The sequence below is a fragment of the Poromitra crassiceps genome, assembly GCF_964638095.1.
Source record: "Poromitra crassiceps genome assembly, contig: HAP1_SCAFFOLD_683, whole genome shotgun sequence".
NCBI lineage: Eukaryota > Metazoa > Chordata > Actinopteri > Beryciformes > Melamphaidae > Poromitra > Poromitra crassiceps.
The window spans coordinates 40,920-52,963 of NW_028151725.1; the positions used below are offsets into that span (position 1 = coordinate 40,920).

The 12,044-nt window shown below is 43.5% G+C and overlaps 1 protein-coding gene across 1 annotated transcript; it reads right to left on the reverse strand.

Annotated features, from left to right (window-relative positions):
* Positions 1-104: 104 nt before the first annotated feature.
* On the reverse strand, positions 105-11,886 carry LOC310771473 (interferon regulatory factor 3-like). The gene is made up of 11 exons (XM_083664076.1): positions 11,714-11,886; positions 10,022-10,195; positions 7,854-8,025; positions 3,981-4,051; positions 3,816-3,873; positions 3,549-3,626; positions 3,192-3,434; positions 2,820-2,910; positions 1,474-1,763; positions 727-845; positions 105-480 (listed from the first exon to the last, which is right to left on the reverse strand). The coding sequence occupies exons 2-11, from the start codon at positions 10,184-10,186 to the stop codon at positions 367-369; spliced, it is 1,401 nt and encodes a 466-aa protein (XP_083520202.1). The 5' UTR covers positions 10,187-10,195; positions 11,714-11,886; the 3' UTR covers positions 105-366.
* Positions 11,887-12,044: the final 158 nt, after the last annotated feature.

The window sequence follows — 12,044 nt, forward strand, 5'->3', positions numbered from 1 at the left end:
GTTCAAGTATAAAATGCTGTTTTTGTGTGTGTTTGCTTTATTTCTTTCAGACTTATAAAGTAGAGCAGCAATAAAATCAGAAGAATTAAATGATAAATTGTTCCTGAATGGGATTTGATTGTCATGGTAACAAATGATCAGAAAATATGTAAATAAAGTTGTGAAATGCTACTCAATGTATTTCTTTTGTTCCTTTTATTTTACAGCACTTTAGCAATGTAGCTATTAACATTATTAATTTATCTCAGGTGCTGAACCACAGATTAAATACTCATAAAGCATGTAAACATGACCCATTACAAGTTCAATGGAAGGGGAAAGGCTCCTAAAAACACTCTAGACATTAATAGTACACTTCAGAGACCTTCAACACAACTCCATCATCTCCTCTAGGGAAAGCTGCAGTTCCACAGACTGCAGGGAGGAGGCGCCACCTCCAACAGCCAGCAACTTGAGTATCTCGAGTGATGTCAGGACCACCTGAGAGTAGGGGACGAAACGTGAGTTTGGAAGAAGCTGTGAACATTGTGAGCAGTCTTAGTTTCTTAAAGTAACTTTTGCACTTCTCAGCAGGTGTAATTCTATAGAAACTTCTAACACCTGAGGGAACCACTGTCACCACCGGCCTTCAGAAAAAAAAAACTGGAAAAAAATTATCTGACAAAGTGAAATATTGCTTTGAGCTCAACACCCTGTCTCTGCATTTTAATCCAAAGTTTTCCTCACCTCCACCATGATGAGTTTCTTCGCCCACGCCCTGTTCTCTGGGTCAGGCCACTTCTCCCCCAGACAGAAGAACAGTGAACAGGAGGGACATTCTTTCCCACTAATGAAGTCCCGTATTCCTACAGGCACAGGAGAGCCATCTCAATCCACATTACATTTACCCACCTTACTGTAACTGAGGCGCTCTTTTGTGTACTTGTACTTTTTTTGAGTATTTCACTTTTATTTACAGGTTTACTTAAATCAGATTCGTTACAAAGTAGCTACACATTTTGCGTCTCTCCATAAGAAACAGAAAATGGACCTACGTAAATAAACAAATTGTGTTGCCATTCAGAGTGAATGGTCAGTCAGCTGAGAAGAGTAATAATCTGGTTTTACTTCGGTTTGTGCTTTATCGTGTGATTTTCCAATTAAGAAAGTCTAGTTTGAACTCTGTACTCTGCCCTTTTAGAATTGGGAAAAAAATCACATGTAACAACATTCTCATTCAAAGTAACTGGTTCTACTTGAGTAGGCATTCTAGTACTCTTGCCACCACTGCCAATCTGACATGATACTGCTCGTGTACATTAACAAATGCACAAACCCCAGAGTTCCGTTATAGACCCTTTTCATAGATACCATTTTGTGTCGAAAAGGCAGGGTAAACACAGGTGCAAGCAAAACACTAATGAGGGTGGTAAAGTTGCCTTTTCAACACAAAATGGCCTCCGTGGAAAAGGGTCTATTATATATTCCTCTCACCTCGCACAAAGTCCTTGAACAGATAAAGAGGCTGAGGCTCCAGTTTGGACACTTCCTGCGGACGTCTGCTGTGGTCAAACTTGCAGAGGCTCCAAAAAACGTGGCTTTCACCCAGGCGCCGGCCGTAGACGACGGGGCCGGACACCCCCACCTCCAGACCGTCTCCCACGTTGTCCAGGATGCGCTGGGTCAGTTTGGCCTGAGTCATGTCTAGCATGTCCCCGGGGCTCGGCAGGGTTAGCACAGACAGGCCCGTGTCACGATCCAGGACCGGCTGGGTGAGTTCAGGCCTAATGTTGAGACAATATGACTGCATTTAGAAAAGATTCACATTTATATACCGTAGCTGGTTACATGTCTGGCAGAGTCCTGAGCAACGTGCTGATTGCTGAAGCTTAACGAGGGATAATGGCCTTTCTTTGGTCTGTGGTAGGGCTGGACGATATGGTTGAAATCAATATCATAAAAATCAGAAGGATTTTTCCCCCCGATATCAATATATCACACGATGTTCATGTACGCAAAGTCATGTTAAATAATCAAATGAATGTTCACCTCATTGAACCGAATCTTAATGTTAGTTCAGTCAGGAGTGACCACTTTAGTTAAAAACACAAGACTACTTAGATCAATTTAAAGCTTTTATTAGCATGAGTTATATTTGGCGGTATGGCTCTGTTCTGGAGGCTCCCTGCCCTTCCATGCGCATACATGGAAAGCCTAAGGCAGGGAGAGCGGCAGCAGCAGATTCTGGGAGCTCCTTGCCCCTCCATGAGCAACATGGAATAGCCTTAATGCAAGGAGAGCAACAAAACACCCCCAGGTACAGAACAGAGCAAGCAACAATGACAACAGAAATGACATTGTTTTAAGTCAGACACAGCATGAAAGGAGGAGCTGGGGAGGAGGTGGGTTGCAAACAGCTTGCAGATGAGGCAGCCATGTTAGGCAGCAGACTGGAGCAGAATTAAAGAGGGTGCCCTGTTTGAGTTGAGCCAATTGAATGCATCAGCTAAGCAGTCAGCTGATGTGGGCTGGGTTTGAGATCAGCTCCTAATCAACTGTGGGCTGGGTTTAAGTTGGGCTTGACATCCGTGGCCTGCCTGAACTACCGCTGTGCTCAATGTGTGATGTCAAACGAAACAGAAATATTCAAATAATATTCCTACCATACCTGATTCTATGAAGTAAAATTTGCTTGTCATCGTCAATTTAGACAGCAGACATGCGTGTCACGATATTAAAATATCTTCATATCATCACCATATGATTCCACTGAAAGACGATAAACGATAATATTGAATTAGTGTCCAGCCCTAGTCTGTGGTTTACTGTAGTGTTGTTACCTGTAGACTAGGCGGAATCCAGCTTCATTCTCAATCAGCTGCTCAGTCACCATCATCCCTCTGTAGTACACCGACACCCTGAACTGAGTCTCTGACCAATCAGAAAGAGGAGGGGGGGGAGGGGGGGGGCAAGCCTCATTCTTTACTGTGTTCCTCTTTAAATACATTTTCAGTCACATTGTGTGGTAAGTCAGAGATGATATCATTCACATTGGCACACAGATGACAGTATTTTGAATGGCTTGCAAAACATGTATGAGTCAATGTTAATATTTTGGAAGGGATACAGACTGTCATTTTTGAGTTTGGGTAAATGCCGCATTGGATTTACAACATCCAAAATTATGATGGGTGTCCCATCCACAGACTTACTGAAATGATCTCCAACCATGGTCCTGGACATGCTTTCTCGGAACTGCTCCACCATCTGTGGATCGCAGGCTCCTCCCACAGCTCCATCTATTGGACATGCTGGTTGCTCAGGCAACACAACTCCACCGGCTGCACCCTCGAATGCTACTGGATGCTGCTGTTGCTCAGGCAACACGTGTCCTCCAATCACACCCTGACTGGGTTGTTGTTGCTCAGGAGGAGCCTCCAAACCAGCGATGCCCTCTATAGAGAAGTTGGAGAAACTGAATAACGATTTCTAGGTCTAGGAAAGTACCTTGGATATACCGCTACTGTCTCACCAGAGACGGGAATGAAAAGCTCTGCTGATAGATGTACCTGCTTGAGGCTTAATGTTCAGTCCCTGCAGACACTCCTGCAGAATATCATGGTCAATGGTGGATTCTGCTGACAGATCTTGATATAGAAACACAAAAGAAAAGGGCGTCATCGCACACAATTATCCAGTTGATTGCACTTTCTGATAACATTTGCAATCAATTACCCTTTTCAGATACAAAACCTCATGACAAGAAGAAATAAATTAGCAATAATAATAATTATTAATAATAATAATTGCAATAATCCTGACAGGGGCTGCCTTACCTGTAAAAATTTCATCTGGCAGAAAGATATCTTCACCAAAACATGGGACAACCTGGCTCTAAGACATCAGAGAGGTATTGGAGTGAGTTCATAATTTGAGTACATAATTACACTTCATCTGTTGGCGTCTCCCAATATTAAACCCTGTATTTCACATCCACTTACTTCTTGAATAGGAAAGGAAGGCTCTTCCAACAAATCAGGCTCCTCTTGGTCCTGCGACCCAGCAGAGCACGCTTTGAGAGGGAAAGCAAAGAGCCCACTTAGTATCTGCTACTAGCTCTGTATTGTTAATTGATCCTCCTCAAAAACACATCCTGTTCATCTACGACGTGTATCTGTGCACTGACTTGCATCTTGTAAGTATGGATTTGATCTAGACAGAGGTTAACCACAGAAAACTCCATTATGTTCAGTAAAAGGATCCAACGTGTGCTCAAGATGGATAGTAATCTGATCATTCACATCAGGTCAGGAGGGGGTCAGAGATTAATTTCCCCACATTGGTACCGGTGTGTGAATGTAACACACACAACCAACATGTAAGCAGAAACAAACATTGAAATAACTGCCATCTGCCATGCACTTTGGCTGATTTTTGGATGTGTCCCCTTTACAATAAAAATGTTGGACTTGGTGATGAACAACAATAATGTACACATGTAATGTACACATGTGGTTTCTGTCTTCCTTATCCAATGTACACATGTGGTTTCTGTCTTCCTTATCCAATGTACAGATGTGGTTTCTGTCTTCCTTATCAAATGTACACATGTGGTTTCTGTCTTCCTTATCCAATGTACACATGTGGTTTCTGTCTTCCTTATCCAATGTACACATGTGGTTTCTGTCTTCCTTATCCAATGTACACGTGGTTTCTGTCTTCCTTATCCAATGTACACATGTGGTTTCTGTCTTCCTTATCCAATGTACACATGTGGTTTCTGTCTTCCTTATCCAATGTACACATGTGGTTTCTGTCTTCCTTATCCAATAGTACTGAAATACATAAGACCAACCAATGTCTAGTGAATCATTGAAGACGAGTTCACAGTCAAAGAAAAGGTGGATGACGTGTTACAGCCTCCATCCATCCTGTGAGATTCTGTGAGAACACAAAATTAATAATTTTGCATTAACTGCAAGAGATAGTGGTCAGCTGGCAATGCATATTTTGCATTTTGGAAGGGGAAGAGCAATATGATTCTATGTGGATGCATTTTTTACTACCGTAGTTATAAATACAGGTAGGTCAAATCTAGATACACTTTTTAATTCAAGATGGAAAGAGACTGTAATAACGGAGAATGACATCAGCTGAAGAATTAACCATTAATTATACATGATTCCAAGAATAGTCCAATCAGTTATTTGTGAGCATGAGAAAGCTGTCTCACTAGGGAAAGAGCACTACGCACTTCCAAGTCTTTCTCTGGTGCTGGACCTTAATCAAGATAAAGCTATCTGTACAACTGTTTATTTACTAGACAAGACAAATAATTATTTGGAGCTCGTTGTAATCAGGTGTGAGCAGCTCTCTCCTAAAAGCAGAGAAGCTTGATTCTAATATGTTCTGCCACACAGAAAGCCTGCAGCTGCTGCATTGACACTTATGGGAAGCAGACAGACGATTACTGGGAGTCTGTGAACCAGATATTGTTTATTTGAATTTTTATATCCAACTGGGCATTACATCACAGCAGCAGAGCTAACAGATACAAAACAGAAAATACTCTGTCCTTATGTCCAGAAAACCACCTTTTCTATTTTTGTTATTTTGAAAATGAAATGGGAGCGATGAAGTGGCCGAAGGTTCGGGATGAAGTTGCTGGACGCAGGCTGCGGGGGGCGCTGGCATCCCGGTGCCAGAAGCCCCAGCTGAGGGATGGAGGGTCGAGGGGGAGGAATGAAGGGGCCGAAGGGGAGGGCACTGTGGTGAAGGCTGGAGCACCTGGAGGAGCGGCTGTAGGGGGCGCTGTGGTGCAGGACGGAGAACCGAATGCAGGAGCGTTGGCGTAAAGGCTGGAGGACCGGCTGTAGGGGGCGCTGTGGCGAAGGCTGCCATCTCTCTGTCTGCATCATCCTTGCTGAGCTCTACTGGGTGTTTGATCTCCACTGCCTTTCTGAACTGAGCGACCATCTCAGATATGAAAGTATTGACACACAGATTAGGTTTGATGTCGAAAATCGTATTACACATGGGACACTGGCAATGGACACTAACATCCCAGTGCCGAGTGATACAGTCTTTGCAGAAGTTGTGTCCACATGGTGTGGAGACTGGGTCAGTGAACACATCCAGACAGATGGCACATAGAAAATCCTCTTCAGTGAGCCAGCTGGGAGCAGACATATCTAGCCACTGAGATATCTAGATATCTAGCCACTTCTTAGAATCTCGTCTTCTCCTTCTGATGACTGTCTGGCACTGGGGTTATCTGCTGGTCTTATACCACCAACAGGGGAGGATTTATAACATCTCTGATGATGTCACAAGTGAGGGATTTATGACATCACTGATTATGTCACAATGCGTGAGTAGAGAGGGATTTATGACATCACTGATGATGTCACAATGGAAGAAGAAGATAATTACTACCTAATAGGGCAACTATCGACCAAATATGGACATAGTCAGCCCAAAATAGGGCACTTAAGTGATAATTTTGTGTCTGGCCTGGTATCCATGACTTTGCATCCCTGGAACAGGAAACAGCAAAAAAGAAAAAAGAGGTCTCCAAGTATTTCGACTTGACTGTAAGAGGGCCAAGTCTTCATTAAGAAGGTCCTCATGTTTTTCTCTGAAACGGATTCTGTTGAGAAGTTCTGCGTATGTTCTGTCGTTGCCTTGGTGATGGTTCTGTTCCAGTCTTACAGAGCTGAACATCTGCCAGAGGTTGAAGATATCGACAACATCTTTAAATCTGCCAAACTATGGCTGTTGAAGATGTAGTTTCTTTGAATGGGCTTGTGCTGCATGAGGTCGCCTGGTTGCTACATGACGCACGTGGTCCTGGGCTGAAGTTGTCCTTGTTTTTTTTACAATCCCGCTTTTTTTTGTGTGAAAATTGGCTAAGTGGTGTCTGTCTGTCACGATTGTGATGTCATCAGTCATGATGTCATCAGTGATGTCACTTGAGCAATTGTGATGTCATCAGTGATGTCACTTGAGTAATTGATGTTATCAGTGATGTCACTCGAGCAATTGTGATGCCATCAGTGATGTCACTCGAGCAACTGTGATCTAGTATTATGAGCCGATGGCGCACAGTTGCACGATTGTGCCTAGGTGGGGGGGGGCGCCTGGGCGGTGTCTGTACGTCTGTCTGTCTGTCAGTCACGATTTTGGGAGCCTGCAGAGCGGACAATTTCCATAACTGCAGCCATGGCGCATCATCTCGCGTCTCCACCCTAGGAATCGAGCGCGCATAGCACACGAGATTCCTAGTCAAATAAAACTGCATTTCTTTTCCTGACTGGTATTCATTCCATTGCAAGCCCGACCAACTCCAAGTCAATGGAAAAAAATTAATTTAAAAACTAAAAACTAAAATCCAAGTCAATGGGACCACAACACAACTTCCCACTCCAAATATGAAGTCAATAAATAATAAAGATGTTATGGTCTCAGTAGCTAATTAATGTCATTAATGGGACATAATGCATATAAAACAGGTTGTTTTCCTCTGGATTGACAGCTCGCCTGTTCAATGATCGACAGGTTGCTGATTACGGGCCAATAGCAGGCAGAGCTGTGGACACTTCTCCATCTCGCTTTGGCTGCTCTGGCTCCAAAAAATGTCAAAATGACGGCGATCGTAAACCCAATGTTTATACTTCAAAATGACCTTTCAGAAACCTATGGGTGATGTCACACTCACTACTATGTCCATCTTGTTTTACAATCTATGCTGTGTATAGTCACAAGTTGATGGTGATGGGGAAGTTGGGGGGGTTCCCTTTAACTTGCATGTTGTCCACTATCTTAAAAGCCCAACAGGAGGCTGTCTGTCTATGGATGTCCGGATGGTTCCTCACCTCCTGAGGGCACCTCGTCCGGCCAGCAGAACACTTTGTGTGGGTCCGCGGCATCGTTCTTCTTGTCGGATAACATTTTGAAGCCTTTGGCTCGGAGGGCGCTGCGGAAGTTCCTCTTCCAGACGGACGGGTCGCCGTTAGCCCTGCCGCCTCCACTCACCTCTGCCCAGGCCTATGGGGGAAAGACAGGACCAAGACTGTGTCTGAGTACACACCATATGGCTCATTTCCACCACATTTTACTGCCCTGCACAGCTCGTCACCAATCGGCTCTACTCGTTTCGGCCCGGTGGATGTTCTGCTTCGACCGCCGATCATCTGCCCCCGCCCACAGCTGGTCGTCATAGCGACCGCATATCTGTCCTCGCCTATAGCCGAAGTAGGCTATAACATAACGTTACAATTAAATCCATCCACAGAACTTTTAAACTGTTTATGAAATACTGGTGCCTCTAAATGACCTACGCAGGGGTGTCAGACTCATATTAGGTAGAGGGCCGGATTTGTTCAACTGAGACCTCATGGGGGCCGGATTTTTTTTTTTACTAAAATCAATTTGACTCATTTACCCATTTACTTCACAAAAGAAATACTGCTCTTTCCATTTCTCTTGAAACTGCCTGCATTCCGTGTCAACCTTTCTCTTTTTCGACAGCATCTTGTTGATTCCTTTGTTTTTTGGTAGGTAGCCGAATGCGCGATTCAATTCCAGCGTGGCATCATGGCGGCTTTGTTTACACCTGATGACCTACTGACATAGTTCCTTGTAGTGCAGGTTAATTAACTTATGAATTAACTCTTAGCTTGCTTATTAGCCACACGTAGTTCATGATAATGGGGTGCGAATTTAATAATAATAATAATAATTTTTTTTTTTTTTTTATATATTCCAAAACATCTCGCGGGCCGGATGAAACCTGCCCGCGGGCCGTATCTTTGACATCCCTGACCTACAGTGTACATGGGCAAAAGTGACAATCGGCCAGGAGAATGGATATCACTTTGTTGTTAGTCAAACTCACATGCATGCACTGCACGGGGACGGGAGAGGCGCTAGAGTGAAGCCTCTACCCCGGCGGCCTCTCACCAGGCAAGACCGCGGCTTCACCAAAGACCCGCCTGCGGCCTAGCGGAGCGCTGCACTCAACTACAAGGGCTTCCTGAGCAGCAGCACTTTTTCTCTCAAAACAATTGGAAACCACCGCCACAATTTTATTTCACCAGAGGCGAAGGCAGCAACACAAAAGACTGATGGAAATAACATAACAGAAGAGAAGGTAAGCCCACTAAACTGGTATGCAGCATTGCATTGACAGTCAGTAGATCGACAGAGTAAACACGATTCTGCCTGACCAATCAGTCGTCAACAATGTTTTCATCTCACCGTATGGTACCGGGTTCGCAGCCCTAGAACCCCAATGAAGCAGGGACGAAAAGTAGCACGACTCAACCCCAACTCAATGAGACCATTTATCGAGTCGAGCGGAGCGGGATCGCGCTACTACCTGCGGTGGAAATGGGCCAATATACAAGTCTGCATGCATGGAGGACCGGCTGTAGGGGGCACTGTGGTGAAGGCTGCTATCCCTCTGTGTCTGAGTACACCGTATACAGGTCTGCATGCATGACAGGTAGACTCAAGGAAACACAGCATATTTGTTTCTCAATACAGGGGAGGTCATGTACAGGACAAAGAAGAATCATCAAACTGTAAAATGTCCAAATAGATTTGGGATTTGTTGAGTTGTTTCGCAAATACTACAATATATAGCCGATAGAAGGCCAAAGCATCTCGCAAAGAAGTGTACAATATTTACATGAATACTTTCTTTTTATATTCTATTGTTAAAGTCTGCATTGTATGCACAAACATCAAAATGACAAAAAAGAAATGACTATTTCCTCTTTAAATATTACAATAGCCTATACTCCTTCATGTATGGGAAACGGGTAGTTAATTTGCTTCTTTGCACCTGCATTTTCCCTGTGTGAGAACAGAAGACCATGAACACAAAGTATCCATGTGTAATGGTGATGATGACGTGATTGCTTTGCTACTACAGTAGCAGCATTACATAGTACAGTATATACTAGTACATAGTACTGTCAGAGAAAATACTACCATGACGATGCGTTTTAATGATGACCCTGCATGACACTGAATGTACCTTGAAGATGAGCACGTCCACGCTGGAGGAGTCCTGCCTCAGAGCGTGTTTCCATGGGATGGAGAAGTGAGTGTGCTCCGGGTTGGTCCAGTCGACCCCCGGGTATCTCCTGCTATCAATCTGCCCCCGGAGCCAGGGTATGAGCAGGGGCTTGGAGTGAGACATCCCTACAGCCTGCTCCAAAACACCAGAAACAAACATCATCTGATCGGCATGTGGATTCCGCTGCAGGTGCACCATGGACTTCAAAGTAAAACACACAATTCTTTCACCGCCCTCACCACACCTCAATTTAATATCAGCCATAGATCATTATGCCTTTTTAGATAGAACAATGATTAGTTCAGCTCACACAGACCCACAGTGTTGGGGAAGCTACTTTGAAAGCATAGCTTAGGAAGCTACCAACTACTTCACCATGGAAGTAGTTGAAACTACAGCAAAGCTACCCTGGAGGAAATGTAGTTTAGGAAACTACAAGCTACGCAGAAAACGTAGTTCAAACTACTTTGTAAAAAAAAAGAGCATTAAATTGACAATGTAGGCATGTGTGATATATGAAATTAAATATAATAGCCTACAAAAAAGTCACATTCCATCAAAAATATGCCTCTCAATTGAGTTTATTGCAGTAGTTGACACCCAATTATTCAATGTTATATTTTTGTTGTTGTAAACAAATGTGGGTTCTTCTGGGTTTGGTTTTATCAGACAAATAAACAGTAAAGACTTGACTAGGATTGGTTAAGGTTAGGGTAAGAATCTCAGGGCAAGCCAATCAGAGGCAGCGTAGGCTGTGTCAAGAAGTAGCCTACAGTAACATTAATGGGATCCTGGCTGACTTCACAGTCTAAGGTGCCTTCAAAGCGATCAGGACGAAAGAAACATTAGCAGTCCTGTCAAAGGGGGTTCTGGTTCAACAGTAATGGTAAAATAAAATAAAAATATACCGGTATACATTCCTTTCATTTTATTGCCCAAAATTGTAGTTTGAGTAGGTGAACTACACAAAAATGACCAAAACGTAGTTTAACTGCTTGGCTCACTACGCAAATACGAGTAAACTACCAGCAAGCTACTGCAAAATGTAGTTACTACGTAGTTGAACTACATGATGTAGTTCACTACTCCCCAACACCGCACACCCACACACCCTTAAAAGAGCTGCAGAGCTGGACCATCGACTTATAAAGACATATTATATCTCAATGAGCTGGACAAACACTATTCAGTTCACTCTGAATATTCAGAAAAACACAGTTTACACTTTACAGTGATCAAGTCCTACACAAAGTATAACAAGTCTGTTGTGCCTTTTGATTCAATGCTACACATGCTGTCGGGGACTGAACATGCAGACCATCAAAAACCAACCAACTTTTTCCGCTTTAGTTTGGCTACATTAATCTAAATAGCTAAATAGTCATATTCATTTTAGACTTTACTCCTTTACTGATCCAGTGACTTGCAATGAGCGTCGTAAAAGTAGCAGAAAGTGCTGAAGATGGTAAACTGTTCAGTCATGATAAGGTAAGCTGAATGTTTGTTTTGCAAAGAGTAAACGATCAAAACGATACGTTTGTTGCATGCTACAGTTTAGAGTAACGTCGCAGAAACTATGAAAACCGTGTGACATTTTAATTCACTCAGTCACTCACTCATATATATATATAAAAAAAATGCGTTTGCTACCTGACGTTGACGAGGCAACTCCCAGTCCAGCAGGTCCGTTTATGAGTCGCAGACGCGGGTCGTTGTCAGTGCTAAAAGTCACACAATGGAACGTGACGTACAAACTGAATCTGTGTGACAAACTGTCATCGAGGGAACGCTTTTAAATAACAGAGCCAGAAGCTGCAGCTGTCTTGGGAAACTCCAGCACTTCCCTGGTTTCGTTTTCCAGTTCTGACGTCACCTACAGCTTTCAAATGCACACACACGCACGCACGCACGCACACACACACACACACACACACACACACACACACACACACACACACACACACACACACACACACACACA

Bases quoted from the DNA above. Each gene is read 5' to 3' on its own strand.
- LOC310771473 (XM_083664076.1), bottom strand. From the start codon at position 10,186: ATGTCTCACTCCAAGCCCCTGCTCATACCCTGGCTCCGGGGGCAGATT. The intron at 8,026-10,021 runs GTACATTCAGTG...TTTCCCCCATAG, and splicing joins TGGACGTGCTCATCTTCAAG to GCCTGGGCAGAGGTGAGTGG. The intron at 3,874-3,980 runs GTAAGTGGATGT...CTGATGTCTTAG, and splicing joins CTTCCTTTCCTATTCAAGAA to AGCCAGGTTGTCCCATGTTT.